The sequence below is a fragment of the Pelodiscus sinensis genome, chromosome 19 (genome assembly GCF_052426305.1).
Source record: "Pelodiscus sinensis isolate ZL-2025 chromosome 19, ASM5242630v1, whole genome shotgun sequence".
Classification (NCBI taxonomy): domain Eukaryota; kingdom Metazoa; phylum Chordata; order Testudines; family Trionychidae; genus Pelodiscus; species Pelodiscus sinensis.
The window spans coordinates 34,613,784-34,632,940 of record NC_143070.1 but is presented as its reverse complement, the minus strand read 5'-3'; the positions used below and the strand labels follow the sequence as shown (position 1 = coordinate 34,632,940).

The following is a 19,157-nucleotide window of genomic DNA, read 5'->3' as shown; positions in this document are numbered from 1 at the left end:
ATGGAATAACTCCATATATTATTATTATAGGCTCATAGAATACTAGGACTGGAAGGGCCTTCAAAAGGTCATTGAGTCCAGCCCCCAGCCCCCATGGCAGGACCAAATACTGTCTAGACCAGGGGTTCCCAACAGGGGGTACGTGTATTTCCAGGGGGTATGAGAACTTGTCAAGGGGATACAGGGAATATTCGGTAAATAACTAGATTACCCTAATTGAAATATTCCAAAAGTAGTCGTGTGAGTGAAAAAAGTTGCGGATTCCAGAGTCTAGAATTTATTTCCGTTCCTATTGAATAGGAGGTACTGGAAGGTTTCCTAAAAGGCCTCCAGGCCTGGGAGAGTCACAGCCCGACCCCAGGGCTGAGCAGTGTGGGGTGGGGTACCTCGCGACACTCACTGATTTATTAAATCAACTCCCTCCGTGACCGTGGTTTGATCATGAGCTGTTAGCCCTAGCAGGAAGTTTGTTAGATTTCTATTTGTTTCTTAACTTTTAATGAGACCCAAAAAAGCAGGCAGAGATTTTTTTCCCTTACAAAATAACAAGACCGGGGACGTGGGCACAGCAACACAGAGCAGCCGGGAATCGACCATAACACGACTTCACTCTTCATTCACGAGACTACACTGGCCTCATTCCCAGTCCTTGACACGGCAGATTTTTAGCGGAGCAGCATTTTTCCCTTCTCCACTGTACCAAGGACTGAAAAAGGGCCGGACAGGCCCGGTGAACTTGGCACTGAACGTGTACATGTGCGACCCGTCGGTCACATTGTAAAACGAGACCTTTCCTTCTCCGCAGTCCAGGAAAACCCCTATCTGCTTTGGCTTCTCATTCACAAGTATAGTGGTCCGCTCTTCCGTGAGGGCCATGTACGTATCTCCAGCCCGTTGCACGATTACCCAGTAGCCTCTCTCAGGACTTGCTATGACCTTCTTCTTCCTGTCCACGGTCTCCAGACAAACACCCAAGTCCCAGTCAGTCTTGTCTTTCACCTCGATCTCCCAATAATGTCGCCCATCTGTGAATCCCTCGCTGCCCAGCACAATGGCCGAATAATTAAATCTCTCAGGGTTGTTGGGCAGGTCCTGCCGCACGTCTCCGTGGTGCACGCTTTTCCCGTCCTCGGACAGGATGAGCTCTGGGTGAGCCGTGTCCGGATCCAGGGTGACGTTCACTGTAGAAACGAGAACAAGAAACGAGGAGGCCCGATGGTTAGAGATGTCGGGGACCTACAACGTCCATGAGAGTCACAGGCGAGCGCTAGGGCTGGTTAAACATTTTCTGCTCTGCGCTGATCAGGCCTCAGTTGGAGTCTTGTGTCCAGTTCTGGGCTCCACAGATCAGGAGAGAGGCGGAGAAATTGGAGAGGGTCCAGAGAAGAGCAACAAGAATGATTGACGGTCTAGAGAACAGGAGCTAGGAGGGGAGGCTGAAGGAATCGGGCTTGTTTAGTTTGGAAAGGAGCAGACCGAGGGGGGACATGAGAGCCGTTTTCAGGTATCTAAAAGGGTGTCACAAGGAGGAGGGAGAAAACTTGTTCATCTTGGCCTCTGAGGATAGAACAAGAAGCCATGGGCTTAAACTGCAGCCAGGGAGGTTGAGGTTGGACATTAGAACCTGTAGCTCAAAATAAGCTACACAATTTGAGCTATGCAAATTGCATAGCTTTTTTTGAGTGTATTTCAAAAGAGCTCATGTCATACTCTGGTGCTGTCTACAGAGAGCCAAATTTAAAAATAAACCACTATTCTGAAATGTCCCTTATTCCTTGTGGAACAAAGTTTACAGGGATGTCGGAATAGCGAGCCCGTTATTTCAAAAGCTATTTCAAAATAACGGGCTTGTTTAAAAGATGGGGAATAGCTATTTCAGGGTACTGGAAGGAGATGGTGTGAGGTCTGAGAGGGAGTTTAGGTGAAGGAGGGTGTTGTGACCTGGGCCACAGGATCGGGGTGTAGGGTCAGAGAGGAGGTATGGGTGCAGGAGAGGATTTTGCCCTATTCAGTTGGGCTTTTATTCTGCAGAAAAAGAAATGCTTTGCATTGAAACATTAAAACCTGAAAGGAAAAAGAATCAGCTTTCAGCCAGAAGCTGCTAGAAAAAATATTTAGCAGTGAAAACTGGCAAACACGGGAGAAAAAATGGTTTTTCCCATATTGCTAAAAACATCTACACTGGCATGATTTTCTGAAAATGCTTTTAACGGAAAAGTTTTCCGTTAAAAGCATTTTCAGAAAAGCACGTCTAGATTGGCATGATGCTTTTCTGCAAAAGCACTTCTTGCGGAAAAGCGTCCGTGGCCAATCTAGACGCGCCTTTCCGCAAAAAAGTCCCAATCGCCATTTTCGCCATCGGGGCTTTTTTGCAGAAAACAGTACTGTGCTGTTTACACTGGCCCTCTTGCGCAAATGATTTGCGCAAGAGGGCTCTTGCCTGAACGGGAGCAGCATAGCATTTCCGCAAGAACACTGACAATCTTACATGAGATCATCAGTGTTCTTGCGGAAATTCAAGTGGCCAGTGTAGACAGCTGGCAAGTTTTTACGCAAAATCAAATGATTTTGCGGAAAAACTTGCCAGTCTAGACACAGCCATATATTTTTGGCCAGAACATGGAAGAAATGTAATTGACGGGTTTTCAGTTTTCTGACAAAAACATGAAGGCTACGTCTACACTGCAAGCTTCTTGCGTAAGACTGTTTTGTGCGAGAGTTCTTGAGCAAAACTTCTTGTGCAAGACTGCGTCCACACGGCCATGTACTTTTGCGCAAGAGCATCCATGCCAATGTGGACACTCTCTTGAGCAAGAAAGCTCTGATGGCCATTTTAGCCATCGGAGTTTCTTGCACAAGAAACCCGTTTGCCCGTCCACCCTGCAAGAAGCCCTCTATTCCGACGCTTTACTGGAAATGTACTTGTGCAAGAACGCACGAGCAGTGTAGATGCTACGCAAGAAGCCTACAGTGTAGACGTAGATGAAAAGTTTCAAGACATGCAGATACATTTCCTTGAAAATGTGCTGAGCTTTGCGTATTTGGAAGAACCTCTCCTTTGGAACCAATAACGGAAGGGAACGTTTCTACCACCCTTAGCTTCGCCCCATTCCTTCGGTAGCTCAGATACTTGACAGCAGGAGGACAGAGAGTGTCAGGTCTCGGGAACGCTGGGATTTTGACAGTGATAAAACACCGGCGTTGGTTACCTGCGTAGCCGCGAAATTTTCTCCACTCTGAAACCAAGAGCATACGTAGAGCGGGTGAGAACGTGCACCAGGCTGAGTGTTAGGGAGAGGATACAAAGACGGGAAGGGAGTAAAAATGAACTTACTAATTTCTTCCTGGAGTGTCCCTGGAAAGAAAGAATCAGACACAAATATAAGGTGGAGAGAACGCAGCCAAACACCCATGGGCCCTCCAGAGGCTCCGGCCCACGGCATTTAGGGGGACGTGGCGCCTTGGGCCTTCCTCACGAGGGCATGGCTCAGTGGAAAGGCTGGCGGTAGGCAGGCGGGACAGGCGTGCACGCGATGCAGACCCCCAAACCGCAGCTCATGGAGTTGTCGCTAGGCCAGGGTGGGCTAGAATTTGTGATGGGGGGGCCCACGCTGAGATTTTGGTAAGTGGCCAAGGGCTGCACTTTTCTATAGAGGGGGGTACAGCAGCTGGGAGGGAGGCTGGTGCAGAGAGGAGCTTGGGTCTAAGAAGCAGTTCGGGGGAAGGAGAGGGTTGTGACATGGGGCAAAGCAATGGGGTGCGGGGTCTGGGAGGGGATATTGGGGCAGGAGAGGATTCTGGCCTGGGGGAGGAGTGTAGGAGGGGATGCGTGGTCTGGGAGGGAGTTGTGACGTGGGGCATGAGGTGCGGGGGGCGGAGAGGAGAATGCAGAAGGTTTGGGTGCTGGGTCAGTGGATTGGGGTGCAGGGTCCAGGTATTGCTCAGAAACTGGCCAATGGGAGCTGAGAAATGGTGCTGCACTGCCCCCGCCCCCAGCAAAATCTCACTGCTCCCATTGGCCCGTTTCCAGCCAATGGGGGATGAGAGGTTTTGCTAGGGGCTGGGACAGAGGCAGTGTGAAAAGCTGCCCCCCTTCTCCCCACAGGGAGCCGCCAGCCACTTGGAGAAGTTGCTGCTCTGTGCCACGGGGGCGTCCGTGGGCTGGATTAAAAGGCCTGACCAGTCCTAAGAGAGGGGAGACTCGTTGCCCTTTAGAGGAGGGAGAAACGGACACGGCACTTACTTATTTTTTCACGGAGTCGCACTGAAAAGAAAGAAAGCGACGTGAGTCTGAGGTAAAGGGTCGTGGAAACGTGGGGCTGGGAGAGACCCTGCGAGGCCACCTAGCCCAAGGGATTCTCACACTGCCCGGCACCATGACTCCCTTCGGGTGCCAAACGTTACCACACAGCTCAGGGCAGGGGGCCGAAGCCGGAACCAGCGCCCCGTCCCCATCGCCCTGGGCAGCGAGGCACAAGGCCGAGGGCTCTTCAGCCCCAGACTGGGAGAGGTCGGTGGCCCCACGTATAGGACCAGCCCTACCATGAGGCAAACTGAGGCCCCAGTGCCTCCCCACTTCCCCCGACTCCTCTGCCCCAGCACGCCCCCACTTCCCCCGACCCCTCCTCTGCCCCAGCACGCCCCCACTTCCCCCGACCCCTCTTCTGCCCCAGCACCCCCCCACTTTCCCCGACCCGTCCTCTGCCCCAGTGCCCCCCCACTTCCCCTGACCCCACCTCTGCCCCAGCACCCCCTCACTTCCCCGACCCCTCCTCTGCCCCAGCACCCTCCCCACTTCCTCTGACCCCTCTTCTACCCCTGCCCCATAGCTCCCCCCCACTTTCTCTGCCTTCTCTCCCTCCAGCGGGGGGAGAGGAGAGGGCTGGGAAAGTGGGGGGGGGACGCTGTGGGGCGGGGCGAGAGGAGGGGGTGGGGGGAAGTGAGGGGGTGCTGTGGGGCCGGGTTGGGCGCAGGCGGTCTCACCTCAGACTGTGTGTGTGTGTGTGTGTGTGTGAGGGGGTACCACTGGGACCCAGAGTGTAGAAAATGGTGCAGATGTATTCTCTCTGCTCTAAATGCACAGACAGGGTGGAGCGCTGGGCTGGAGGAAGGAGGGCACAAGAGATGCAACAGGCAGGCAGGAGAAAGGTGAGAGGCAATAGCAGAAATCAGCAGGTACTGCAGGGAGAGAAAGGAGGAGGGGGAGCCTCTTATGCCCCTCTCTAGCACCCCCGAGAGCCTGGACTGATTAGCACCAGCTTCTCAGGGAACTTCCCGTTTCTTGCTGCTTTCCTGAACCCACTTGATGTGCCGACAGTGTCCGTCTGCGATGGACATTGGACAGACGTCTCAGACACGTCACCAAAAGATCAATGCCCACAAAACAGACATCAGACAGTTTCACATAGAAAAAACAGTTTCTTGCCATTTCAACCAGACTGGGCCTGACGCCTGCATCCTGCTTCAAAGAGACTTTAACACCAGACTACAAAGGGAAGCCTCCGAACTGTCATTCATGCGTAAATTCGACACTTAGCGCACGGGTCTTAACAAGGATGCTTTTTTTGATTGAATTCCTTTGCTATATATGGTTGTGACAATTTTCTTCCACTATTTGATCTGAGGAAGTGGGTCTGGCCCACGAAAGCTCATCATCTAATAAACCATCTTGTTAGTCTTTAAAGTGCTACACAATCCTGCCTTTTGTTACCAATGTTCACGGCCCCAGTGGGGATGTGAGTGGTGAGGAGATGCGTGATCTTCCAGTGAGTCAGAGTACAGGTGACCTGGCAGCTACTGCAGCATCCATCTCTCCATCTCAAAGGGATGGAACCATTCACATTCCCGAAAAAAAGCGTAATGCAGAGAAGAGTATGGTGGAGGTGCAAGAAACAGCTGCTACTGAGTTTACAGAGGGTAGGAGAGCTCAGTGGTGTGAGCATTGGCTTACTATACCCTGCATTGCAAGTTCAATCCTTGCAGAAGCTATTTGGGGCAAAAATTTGTCAGGGATGGTACTCAGTCCTGCTGTGAAGGTAGGGGACTGGACTCAATGACCTTTCAAGGTCCTTTCCAGTTCTAGGAGATAGGCAATCTCCATTCATTTAAAATTTATTTAGTTCCTTAAGTCTAGATGATCCAGGACTGTGGACCCACTTGAGCGCTAGCCTGAGGGACTTCTCTGTTTGTTAACATTACCATGTTCCTTGTGTTGGTTCCAATAGAAGTAAATCACAAGAAAGATGAAAATAACCAGAAAAGCCATCACGTGGAGCAGCGCTATGAACCAGGGAGAAGCTCTGGGGAAAAACACATCTGGAAAACAAAGTCGTATTAATTGGGAGACGCTGGTAGGGTTCATTGGTTTTCTTCTGAACTGAAGACTCATTTTGCGACAACATGGCTACGTCTACACTGGCACCCTTTTCCGGAAATGCTTAAAATGGAACAGTTTTCTGTTATAAGTATTTCCGGAAAAAGCGCGTCAACATTGGCAGGATGCTTTTCCGGAAAAGCACTTTCTGCGGAAAAGCGTCCGTGGCCAATGTAGACGCGCTTTTCCGCAAAAAAGCCCTGATCGTCATTTTCACGAGCGGGGCTTTTTTGCGGAAAACACTACTGGTCTGTCTACACTGGCCCTTTTCCGGAACAGTTTTCTGGAAAAGGACTTTTTCCCGAATGGGAGGAGCATAGTTTTTCCGGAAAAGCACTGATGATTTTACAGGAGATCGTCAGTGCTTTTCCGGAAATTCAAGCGGCCAGTATAGACAGCTGGCAAGTTATTCTGGAAAAGCAGCTGATTTTCCAGAATAAGTGGCCAGTGTAGACACAGCCCATGTGTTTCCTAAGTATAACAATAACAAGAACCACCTCACCTATTACAGAAAGACGCAGCACTTGGAAAGGAAAGCTTCCGCTTCTCTCCAGCCACAAGCTGTGCGGCTGCTCCCCTGCGATCTTTTGCTTATACTCATGTTGCTCATGGCCACTTGGTGAGTGGGGGTTGGTCACACCCTGCAGGGGAGGGGTTAGGTGATGGGGCTGGGGATGGCTGGAGCCCAGAGGTCATACCCAGCTGCATAGGGCACCTGATTTCATGGTGCCCCACGTATCAGCAGCATCCTGAGTTTTCCATGTCAAGAATATATTAATAAAAACTCTCCATTGAAGCAAGCCGTGTTTCCTTGTGTTTGTTGCACAAGCGACAAAGAATCTCACCTGATATGTACACACTTGACACCTTTTCTTCTTTCAAAACACTGTTTCTGACCGCGCAGGAGAGGTTTCTGATCGACTTTTCTGTGACGACGAGAACGGCCTCAACATTAAACATCCCATTTTCGCTTTGGGATTTTTTTCCAGCAAGGGAAGGCTGAGGGTTTCCACTGAGATCTGTCCACTGCAGCTTAGGCTCTGGGTACCATCCAGTCGACTGGCACGCAATTCGGATCCCTTCGTCTTGGTAATCCTCAACAGAGATCAGAGGCGCTAAGCCGGACACTAATAAAGGAATAAAAGGAATAAAAATCACAGTGTGTCTAGAATCTAGATGAATAAATCCAGTAATATTAAGTTTGAGATTTTAAACATGCAAAAGTTAGGAAACTGAGCCAGACTCTACTCTACACAGTAACTTTACTGCATGGCTGCATTCACACTTTTACTGAATCTCTCGCCCAGTAAAAAAATGTCCAGTTCTCACAATTTAGTTCTCTCTCTTGCAAGTGTAAATTAAGTTGAAACTTGCTTGTAAGAACTGGTGCCACAAAAATGGACCAGTACAATTTGGCATCTTAGATAAGAAAGAGGATACGGGCCCCTATGGGTATAAAGATGGGTCCAGCAGCACACTTACTCTGAGTGTCAATCTACCATTTATCTGCTGGTCAGGTTAGGTGTTTGACCTCCTGAGGTTCCATGGGGAAGCCCACCTCGTATTCGTCTTTCCTAGGAATTGAGAGACCGGCCCTGGCCTGACACGCTGGAGTCGAGAGGCACAGAAGGGGGTAAAAATTGTACCTGGATGTGTCCTTCGTCTTAAGTGTACACATAAACTTAGAGCTCTTTAAAGATTAAGCTGTCACTTGGTACCATTATTTCTATTTTCTATCTTTATTTTCTTTGTAACCATTTTTAAGATCTATATTTGCTAGCAGTTAAGAAATAGAGCAATAGCCATTGTAACCATATGATTTATAAGCTTCTTTAATAAACCTGTAACTGTTTAAGCTGTAACCTGACTCCTTCAGTTGCTGTAACAGACCCAAGCACAGTTTAAAAGAACTTCAGCCGGTCATAAGGGACAGGTATAGGGGGAGCTCGAGCGTTGGATCTTCCAGAGGACAGATCTATTGGGGCATCTCTCAGTCTTCCCTAAACTGCCCACTGCGGAGGGATCCTGTATCCTAGCAGTTAAAATCTGAGCTGTAATAAGCTCTTCCTATAAACTCTGGTGTGTCTGTCAGCCTGTTGGCTGCCCTCCGCGACGGAACCCCATTCCTAGCGGTAAAGACATGGACGTTAAACCTTTTCTTGGGGCGCCCTTCAGCCTCCTAGGCTGCCCACTGCGACGAGACCTTGCGTCTCAGCAGTTGAAGACTTGGGTGTGACACACACACACACACACACACACACACACACTGCCCTGACCATCGGCTGACACAGACCCTGCACCCCAAGCCTTGGAGACTCACAGAGCTGGATTTAGCACTTCAACAGGAATGCAAGGAACTTCCAGGCCAATGTCGGCTTCAGCAGTTGGCATAAGGTCTTGAGATCTATGAATTTGGCCTAGATAAATGGTCCATAATGACACTAGCCAACCACAAGAACATGAACTAACTCCCCCTCAGGTCTTTCCTTTTTATAGGGGTGTGTGGCTTCAGGGAGTGCCCAACCAATCTGGGGATACAAACCTGTCAAATCTCACATTAATAACCAAGAAATCTTAAGTAATCAGTATCAATAGATCAGGTTACAATTTCTATATGCTCCCTGAGGAGGAGAGAATTGCAGGAGAGAATTGTGATCCCCTAAAATAACTAGAAGTAAACTTGAAGTAACTGTCATGGCCTTGCAACTGTGAAACACCGAAAGTCATCTCCGTATAAAAGACATGACACCATTCGTTACATTGTGAAGGCGCCCAAGCACTCGAGAATGTAATTAACCTGCTATCTTCAGTTCTACTAAGGCTTCCTCATAAGAGACGTTGGACCGAAAGAAACAGCTGTACTGCCCGGCGTCAGAGAAGCGGACACCGCGAATTTTCAGGGCCACTCTTCCATCCACCATGCCATCTTTCAGAAGTTCCGTCCGCCCTCGATAGTCTGGCGTCTGCTGCTCAAGATGATCTGTCCGATCCCGGTACAGGTGGACGGGGGATGAGAACTTGGAGCGGAACCACCTCACCTCCATGTGCTCCAGGTTCATCTTGGGGGAGAGGTGGCAGTGTAAAACGGCTTCGTTGCCTATTGAGGCCGTGACAGCTTTGTCGGGCCCGATCACGGTGAAGTGGGCTGCAAAACAGAGTTGCCCATGGAGACAATGACGCCTTCTTGCACCCCAACCCGCCAACGGGCAGGGGTCAAGGTGGCAACTGCACCAGAGCCTGGCCCAGGGTTGCAGAGCTACAGGGGTGGGAGCTAGTAGGTGACCTCTGAGCATGTGGACCAGACCAGGGCCCACAAACGAGATAGGCAGGGGAATGCCCACCTTTCCCCGGGCACTCTAGGAGTCTGGATGCCTGGCCTGGCACGACAGCGCACATACACAGAGGCAAAACTGTGGGTGCCTGGGGACCTCTGGCTTCAGAAATGTCGGCATCGAGCACGTTAGGTACCTTCAAATGTCGGGGAGAACCACGCAGTGGTTTTGTGAATCCCACAGAGGCCTGATTCTAGGACTGAGCGGCCTCAGGTGGCTGTCCTTCCGTGACTCTAGCTCAGGGGCGGGCAATAATCTTTGCAGGGGGGCCACTTCATGAACTTTGGCAGAAAGGGTGATTTTCTCTAGGTGCCACGCCCTCTGGCAGGGGGAGGAGACTTTGCACAATCCCCCGCCACAGGCCAATCAGGACCTTGAAGAAGGAGAGCATGTGAGGAGTCTAGCCTCCACTTCTGCCCTTCCAGAGGGATTTGCTAGCCATTTTTTACAGCTGGTGGTTCCCCCTAGTTGCTGTGCACCCCGGTAGGGGGAAGTAACATCTATCCTGTGCCTGTAGGAATTCTTACCTGAGCCCAACTTGTGAACAAGCAGAGAAGTGAAGAAAACTATGTAGCCAAGGAAGGACGCGCTGACCAAGCTCTTAGAGAAAGCAAAATGCATCATCTTCAATTTATCTGGCACTGGATAAAAGGAGGAAAAAAAAGAAGTAAACGTGAAGCTGGTGATTTGAGATGAATGCAGTGAATTGTAGCCAAGAGACCCAAGACATTAGCATTTGATGGTTAGGAAGGACACGTTCCATACAGAAGGAGAACACCGCCTCTCGTTGGTGTGTTTGTGCGTTCTCTTCTCTCACCTCCACTTCATCTCTTTGAATATCACTCACCCACCTCCGCCAGCAAATCAGCTAACCGGCCCTTTTCGATTTCCAACAAATCAACGTCCATGATTTCTGTGCTGCTTCCGCCCCTCCCTTACCCACACAAACACAGAGTCACTTGTAGAAAATATCCATTGTGCCTAAAGTTTATAAACGTGCGTTCATTCTGGTTCTCTTCCATTCTCCTACCCTCTGTATGTTGCTTCTCTTTGTGAAAGAAAGAAAGAAAGAAAGAAAGAAAGAAAGAAAGAAAGAAAGAAAGAAAGAAAGAAAGAAAGAAAGAAAGAAAGAAAGAAAGAAAGAAAGAAAGAAAGAAAGAAAGAAAGAAAGAAAGAATGGATCTGCCTATCATTATCTTTCCACCTGCGTTTAACTAAAGCTGGTCAAAAATTCAAAATTCCACCTCATGGGAAATTCGGAGATTTCAAACTCTGGTTTGGGAAACTCAAAATGTTTTGATTAAACTTTATATTATATCTTCTTGTGATATATTTTAGAACTGAATGTTTGTCTGCCCATCTATCTATGAGTCTGTTTTTTCAAGGACTCCTGCATGGTAAGAGCTAGCAACACCAAATTCAGTAGGCAGCTTTCTCTTATCGTAATGTAAAGCAAGGTCAGAGTTGGGCTGTGCCGGGACATTAGGACTGGTTCTCATAACATGGAAAGGGAGGGGTCTGGTAGGCGAGACAGTTCTACTGTGGAATGACCACAAGGGGCCAGCGATGGGGACTGGGACAGCGATAACCCCATTGGGCCAGCAAGGGGAAGAGGTGGAGATAAGGACAGCTATCTTTCCTCGGGAAGTTGTGAATCTGGTTGCTAAGGTCAGACTGGACAAGCACTTTATGTTTGTCAGTGACTCATGCTCCTCACGGGCTAGACTGTGACATGGTAATAAGAACTGGTGAATAAATGATGTTTCTCCCTAGTAATTTTTTCCCCATTTCTGCTCAAAAAAATAATTTTAAAAAGTTTTGTTTTAGTTTTTTTTTAATCCCATCCCATTCCAACTATTCCAGAAAAGCACACATTTTTCTGGAATGTTAACGTTTCATCATGCTGCCAAATTATACCCATGATCTGGAGATGTAGTAAACCAGAAGTGGGCAAACTATAGCCCATGGACTGTATCTGGCCCTTTGGACCTTTTCATCTGGCCCACGAGCTCCCCCTGGGACGTGGGGTCAGGGATTGCTCTGCTTTGCCCACAGCTCCAGCTGGGGAGCGGGTCCAGGAGTCAGAGACGGTGGTGGCCTGGGGGCATCCATTTTCTGGGGCTGCCCAGTTAGCTGGGGCCAAAGTTTGCTTGAAGCTACGTGACAGCATGGCCACGCAGCTACTTAATGCGCCCCACCCAGCCAAGGGCTCAGGGCTCGGTGTACGGAGCTGCCTGGCCGAGAGAGGGGCATTTCTCCCTCAGAGACCACAGCAGCTCCCTGCTGAGGACAGAGAAACGAGTCCCTCCCAGCCAGCAGGGAGGGGAAGAAATAATAGATTGCCTTTTACACCTTTAGTCCTTTACTGCAGCAGTCAGGATCCTGTGAGTATGATGAGTATCCCATGAGTATCGCATGGGTATGATGAGTATCTGCTGGGTATCCCATGGGTACGATGAGTCTCCCATGAGTATCGCATGGGTATCCCATGGGTACGATGAGTATCCCATGAGTATCGCATGCGTATGATGAGTATCCCATGAGTATCACATGAGTATCCCATGGGTATGATGAGTATCCCATGAGTATCTCATGGGCATGATGAGTATCCCATGGGTATGATGAGTCTCCCATGAGTATCGCATGGGTATGATGAGTATCCCATGAATATCCCATGGGTATCCCATGAGTAAGATGAGTATCCCATGAGTATCCCATGGGTATGATGAGTATCATTTCAGCAATTCATTCTAACAAAGATAAATATATCTCCTCTCGTTTAGCACTGTACGTTCAAGACTGTTCATGAGACAACTGGCTTTAAAAAAGGTGTTTCTCTACTCGGTCTACATTCTGGCAGGGGATCAATCCATTACTGAGAGACAAGTAACAAGAAAAGGAAACCCTACGAAATAACCTAACCTAACCAGAGAGTGAAATGAGGTATTAAAACAAGCACACGACGACATGAGGGTCATAGTGTACCAGCAGTCCTGACTCAAACTGTGCCCGGATTTCACCATGGACTTCTGCTTGAAAACAGATGTTATGAGATAACGCGCGGTCAGTAAGACAAAGCATAACAGCAAGAGACAGCATTAACGTGATTCCAGCAGCAGCATCTCTAGCATATCATGAAAACCAGACCTCAAGTAGTATTTTGCATATATCTGTCAACTGCAATATTTAAATTCCAAATAACTGATTCTTGAGATCTTTGGGAGAGTTGTCTGTTCATAAGAGTTATCCTACAGCAGGGTATATACAAGACTACATAGAAAGTGGCAATTTAAATATCGTTCAACGTAAACAACATACCTGACGAATACTGGCCAAAAAAATGTTCTGCGTTGTTTCAATGTTTCAGAATCTTCCCAGCTTTTCTACCATCCCGTTCCAATCATTAACAATTCACTACAATTCCAGCGACTGTTTCAGCTGATGAGGAAGCATCATTAATGCCACAAATAAGATCATAGAACATGGGCGCTGGAGGTTAGCCCGAATGCATTTTCCCGTTCAATTGAATGTACTAAATTGAAATGGATGCCTCCGCACGGCATTTACCAGCTTCAGAAATGGAAGTAGACGAGTAACTAGAACACATATCACGTGCTGATTATGTTAGTGAAAGATAAGTCCTATCTAGAAGAAGAACAAAAGAGCCAATAATACTGTCAGCAGTTTCACTGTTGACAGAGCAATTTCACTGTTAGAGTTTTTCCAAGGGTTCCTGTTTGCTGGAGAGCAATTTAAGATTTCAAAACTTTCTTCATTCCCAGAAGTCACTGGGGATTGCTAGAATCAAAGAAAATTGTTCTCTGGTATGGCAACTATCAAGCACGTCCTGACAGAAAACGATGCTTCACAAAGCCATGTTGAACCAAACATGGAGAAAAAGTTTGGCAACCGCAGTTTTCAAAATAGCCAAGTGTTTTTGTCACAAAAGTGCATCCCACACTGTAAAAAACATCATTTTTGACTGATTGAGCTGGCTTTGAAGTATGAGCGTAAAGTCATTTCTGAAGGGAGAAGTTAGCCTCCTTTTCCGACAAATTAGTTTAAAAATATTTCAGCGTTAACCCTTTAAAATGAAGATATTATGGAGTCTGGGAAGAATTAATCGAGGTTTAAATAAGGAAATGTTATGAAAAATTATTCCTTAATTGACAAACTTCAAAATAACCATGAAAATTGTCACTGTTTCCAGTGTAACTATCAAATTGATTAATTAAACGACTTACTCATATCAGTGACTAAAGTCTCTTTGGACACTCCTAAACCGTTGGCCTCCTTAGTGCCTAATGATACTGAGTTTCAAAGGTTGATCATAAATTGTGTAAATAATATTTTCCCTTTGACCAGTTTTAAATTGGCTGCCGTTTGATTTTGCAGATAGCTCCTTGCTGAAAGTATAGAGCCTGGTCAAGTCTCTTTCCTCATGACTGACAAATACCGTGGTGTCCAACCAGTTCCAAAGCAGTAGCCACGATAGCAAACTAGCCACGTTATTCTGAAAATGTAAATAATGTTGCGAGACTCTCCGAACACACCAATTCTTGTCTTTTAATGTCAACAGAACACTTTAGCAGTGGAATTAATCAACTGAAATCAACACATTTTGCAGGAATTCAACCAATGGGACACTTGACCATTTTGTTTCACCTCTGAAATCAGGCAAAAACTTTTCACTGATAGTGCACTTCAACTTGGCCTCCATATTTTCATCTGGTAACACAGCTGCGTAGGGGCATCTGAAAATTTGGGGCACCGATGCATCTTAGGGTGTGTCTAGACTATAGGGTTTTGTCAACAAAACTGGACTTTTGTTGACAAAACTATACCCGCGTCCACACTGCCTTTGAGTTATGTCGACATAATGTCGACAAAACTCAGCAGTTTTGTTGACGTATGTAAACCTCATTCTACGAGGAATAACGTCTTTTGTTGACAGAGTTCTGTCGATAGAAGGCATTATTGCATCTACACTGTCCTTTGCATCCACACTGTCATGTCGACAAAGCAGCTTGCTTTGTCGACAGAACTGGATGTCGTCTAGACGCTCTTTGTCGACAGACGCTTTGTCGACAGTATCTGTTGACAAAACCCTGTAGTCTAGACACACCCTTAATGTCCACCCTTCTGCCTCTTCCTATTCCTGCTTCCGCCTGGACAAAGTTACTTCTTTTCCCTTGTTTCTGGACATTCGGATGTAACATCAAATGACAGGATCACATGCTGCCGTTCTCATTAATATAGCATATCTCTACTGGAGCAAACATGCCATTGTGAGCATTTACAGCTGGGGAGATTTACCATCTCTAGAACTCAAACTTCTCCCAGGGAAGCCATGAGGTCAGATTAGTAGATGAATAATCCTCAGAGCAAATACATGCTCTTCTCTGCTGTGTGTCATCTGCCTGGCTCTGCTCCGCCTTCGGGCAAAACACCCTGAAAAAGCCACATGTGGTGTTAGTGAGGGCCACAAATTGTTCCCTTGTCTTTTCTGGTTGTGGTTTCGAACTGCCTCAAATCTGGCTTTTCTGAGGCTGCGGAATGGGCTTGAGGTGAGCAGGACACTCGGAAGTCATAAAACCGACCACCAAAAAAGGCACGTCTACAGAACTCTTCACATTCCAGGTGAAGACGGGCGAAAATAGTGATTGGCCCGAGTCAGAATCATCCCTTGGCAAATAGGATACAACTTAAAAATTTTTTAAAAACACTGAGCAGTAACTTGTTCCCAGGACTGATTTTATGCCAGGAAGTCTGACAGTCCCTGAGTTGGGAGTTTTAGGCTGTTCAGTGTCTAACACGGCACAACCAGGCTGGATCAACACACAAAACTCTCACGATTCATAGCTGTGTGGTCTTAATTCACCCCATTCATCAGTTCTGGGTAAATCTATATGGCTTTGTCTAGACTGGCATGATTTTCCGGAAATGCTTTTAACAGAAAAGTTTTCCGTTGAAAGCATTTTCGGAAAAGCGCCTCTAGATTGGCAGGACACATTTCCGCAAAAGCACTTTTTGCAGAAAAGTGTCCGTGACCAATCTAGACGCGCTTTTCCGCAAAAAAGCCCCGATCGCCATTTTCACAATCGGGGCTTTTTTGCAGAAAACACGACTGTGCTGTCTACACTGGCCCTTTTGTGCAAAAGTTTTTCGGAAAAAGACTTTTGCCCGAACGGGAGCAGCATAGTATTTCCGCAAAAGCACTGACAATCTTACATGAGATCATCAGTGCTTTTGCGGAAATTCAAGCGGCCAGTGTAGCCAGCTGGCAAGTTTTTCTGGAAAAGCAACTGCTTTTCCAGAAAAAGTGGCCAGTCTAGACACAGCCTATGTGTCTGAGACACTTGTTTCAGATTGAGAGCACCCTAAATTTGTTTCTTTTCATACTCATCACCCACATTATCCTCCCCCGACTCTTTCCACCTCTTTTTTAGTTCTCTACACTCTCCGGCTACGTCTACACTGGCACCCTTTTCCGGAAATGCTTAAAACGGAACAGTTTTCCGTTATAAGTATTTCCGGGAAAAGCGTGTCTACATTGGCAGGATGCTTTTCCGGAAAAGCCCTTTTTCTGGAAAAGCGTCCGTGGCCAATATAGACGCGCTTTTCTGCAAAAAAGCCCCGATTGTCATTTTCGCGATCGGGGCTTTTTTGTGGAAAAAACTACTGTGCTGTCTACACTGGCCCTTTTCTGGAACAGTTTTCTGGAAAAGGACTTTTGCTCGAACGGGAGCAGCATAGTTTTTCCGGAAAAACACTGACAATTTTACAGTAGATGGTCAGTGCTTTTCCGGAAATTCAAGGGGCTAGTGTAGACAGTTGGCAAGTTATTCCAGAAAAGCGGCTGATTTTCCGGAATAAGTGGCCAGTGTAGACACAGCCTTCCAATCCCATTTCTTATCTTTTCCCTATTCCTTCTCCCATCCTCTTCTTGTTCTGCACCATCTGCTCCTGGGTGACACAACAGCTGACAGCAAGCCAGGCAAGAACCTTCCATTATCAGCAAAATCACTTATGGCACAGAGAAGAAGGCAGACATAATGGAAGGGCTTCAGGGACTTCTGATCAGAAACTCCAAGAGGAAACCAAATGTCCCATCTACACAGCCTGAGACACAGGGACGGAGGGGGACTTTGACGCTTTGTGCTGCTCCTTCTGCAGAACCCAGATCCAGAAGAACCACCTCCGGCCCCACTGGAACCTGGCAAAATGAATAGAAATAGTTCAAGGAAGGGATCTGTATAAGAAACACCAGGGCTTCGTCTAGACTGGCATGATTTTCCTCAAATGCTTTTAACGGAAAAGTTTTTACGTTAAAAGCATTTGCGGAAAAGAGCGTCTAGATTGGTCTGTTTTTTTGACGTTTTACTGGTGTCTGGAATGGGCTCGGAGGCGAGCGGTACACTCAGAAGTCATAAAACCGACCCCCAGAAAAGTCATGCCTACAGAAATCGTCAAGTTCCAGGAGACGACGGGAGAACGTACCAACTGGCCCCAGTCAGATGTTTGCAACTGAACACTGATGTAATACAGTTTAGACACGGTACTGTGTGGATAAATCCCTGGAATATTATATTTTGTATGAAGATCTTGTCCTTAATCTCTGGAACATTTCTCCTAGAACTTTGTATTAAGAGATCTAGATCTTATAAGAAAACAATGTCTTATAAGTCTCCCCTTTCCTTGATTGCCCTGTTGAAATGAATGAGGTGTGAGGGGAGACTGAAAGGGGAGCCCCTCCAGCAGCAGTCGCCAGGGTGGAGAAGGTCTGGGAGCCAGACCCAAGACAATCCCTGCAAAGTGAGTTCGTTAAGGAGACTGGACAGACAGACGCCTTGGGAGTCAAGCAGCAAGTGCCTGCCCTTGGAAGAACTCTCTTTGAAGCAGCATTAGGAAAGGCGAGGTGATGACTAATTGGCTGCATGAGAGGGATAAATAGGAGGCATCTTGCAGAGGACCCCGGGTTTTCGTCTTGTCAACATGGGAGCATCGATCCGGATCAGCAGAAGCCCGGCTCCACCCCTCCCCCATCTAACTCACCTGGCCAGTGCAGTGAGGAGGAGCAACTTTTGGTAACAACAAGACGGAGTGTGCTTGTGTGTGTGTGTGAGTGCATGAGTGCGATGTGTCCTATGCATATGACAAGTGTTGATTATTCTATGTGTGATCAATAAATGTGGCGTGTTGACTTATCCCCCTGAAAAAGATCCCGAGTACTTCTTTTAATACAACAACTGTGGAGAAGAAAAGTGCAGTTTTAATCATCTTAATGGAAATGAAACAAGCGTAGTTGGCTTATGTCCTTTTTTTTTTGAGTGCTGCTGCTGCCTGCTTGCCTGCCCCCAAACGAAGCGCGTGATTGCCTTGTGAGTTCGTAACCTCTGAGGGCCCGCGGGAGCTACCAAATCGCAATGGTAATTGTGACGGACAATGTGCCCTTCATTACCAGTCTGTGATTGGGCAGATGATCAGGGGAACATCTTCTTTAGATCCATGTATACCTGGACTGAAAAAAGGCCGGAGTGACCTCCTACAGAAGATGCATCTGTTGAAAGTGTAGATATGGGATCCATTAGGCAAACTGAAAAAGGAGACTTCTTCTCCCTCGTAGTCCAGAAAAACCCCAACCCTCTGTGGTTTAATTTCCAAGATGATTGTCGTCCGAGGCGTGGAGAGGGCTTTGTACTCTCCGTTCCACAACCTTACGGCCCAGTACCCGTTTTCAGGTGCAATGCTTTTGTACTGCTCCCTGTCGTCTGAGTCAGCACAAACCCCCAGGTGCCACACGGTTTTCTTTTCAAGCTTCACTTCCCAGTAATGTCTCCCGGAGTCAAATTTCTGAGCGCCTAGGACACAGCGATAAGAATCAACAAGATCCGGATTGTTAGGTTGCTCTTCTGCTGCATTTGCACATTTCACGCTTTTTTGGTCCGGTGACACACAAAGTTCAGGGTGTGCTGTTGTGGGATCCAGAGTCACGTTCGCTGGAAGGAAGAAAGTGAGAGTTTCCCTTTTAGTGTGAAGAATCCAAAACTAACCCTCATATAGTCACAACTCGGCATTTTGAAATGTGGTATTCTGGGATGTTAATAACGTTGGGGAAGCCATTGTATTTGGGTAGTGATCAATGGCTCCATGTCAGGTTGGCGGTCGGTTTCTAGCGGAGTGCTCCAAGGTTCGGTTCTAGGACCGGTTTTGTTCAACATCTTTCTGAATGACCTGGTTGAGGGGATGGATTGCACCCTCAGCAAGTTTGCGGATGACACTAAGCTGGGGGGAGAGGTAGATACGCTGGAGGGCAGGGATAGAGTCCAGAGTGACCTGGACAGATTAGAGGATTGGGCCACAAGAAATCGGATGAGGTTCAACAAGGACAAGTGCAGAGTCCTGCCCTTGGGACAGAAGAATCCCAAGTATTGTTACAAGCTGGGGACCGA

General features: G+C 47.5%; 1 protein-coding gene across 1 annotated transcript; it reads right to left on the bottom strand.

The window, feature by feature from the left end:
• Positions 1–636: 636 nt before the first annotated feature.
• On the bottom strand, positions 637–10,613 carry LOC149523130 (butyrophilin subfamily 1 member A1-like). The gene is made up of 4 exons (XM_089770533.1): positions 10,553–10,613; positions 10,233–10,346; positions 9,171–9,518; positions 637–1,181 (listed from the first exon to the last, which is right to left on the bottom strand). The coding sequence occupies exons 1-4, from the start codon at positions 10,611–10,613 to the stop codon at positions 637–639; spliced, it is 1,068 nt and encodes a 355-aa protein (XP_089626659.1).
• Positions 10,614–19,157: the final 8,544 nt, after the last annotated feature.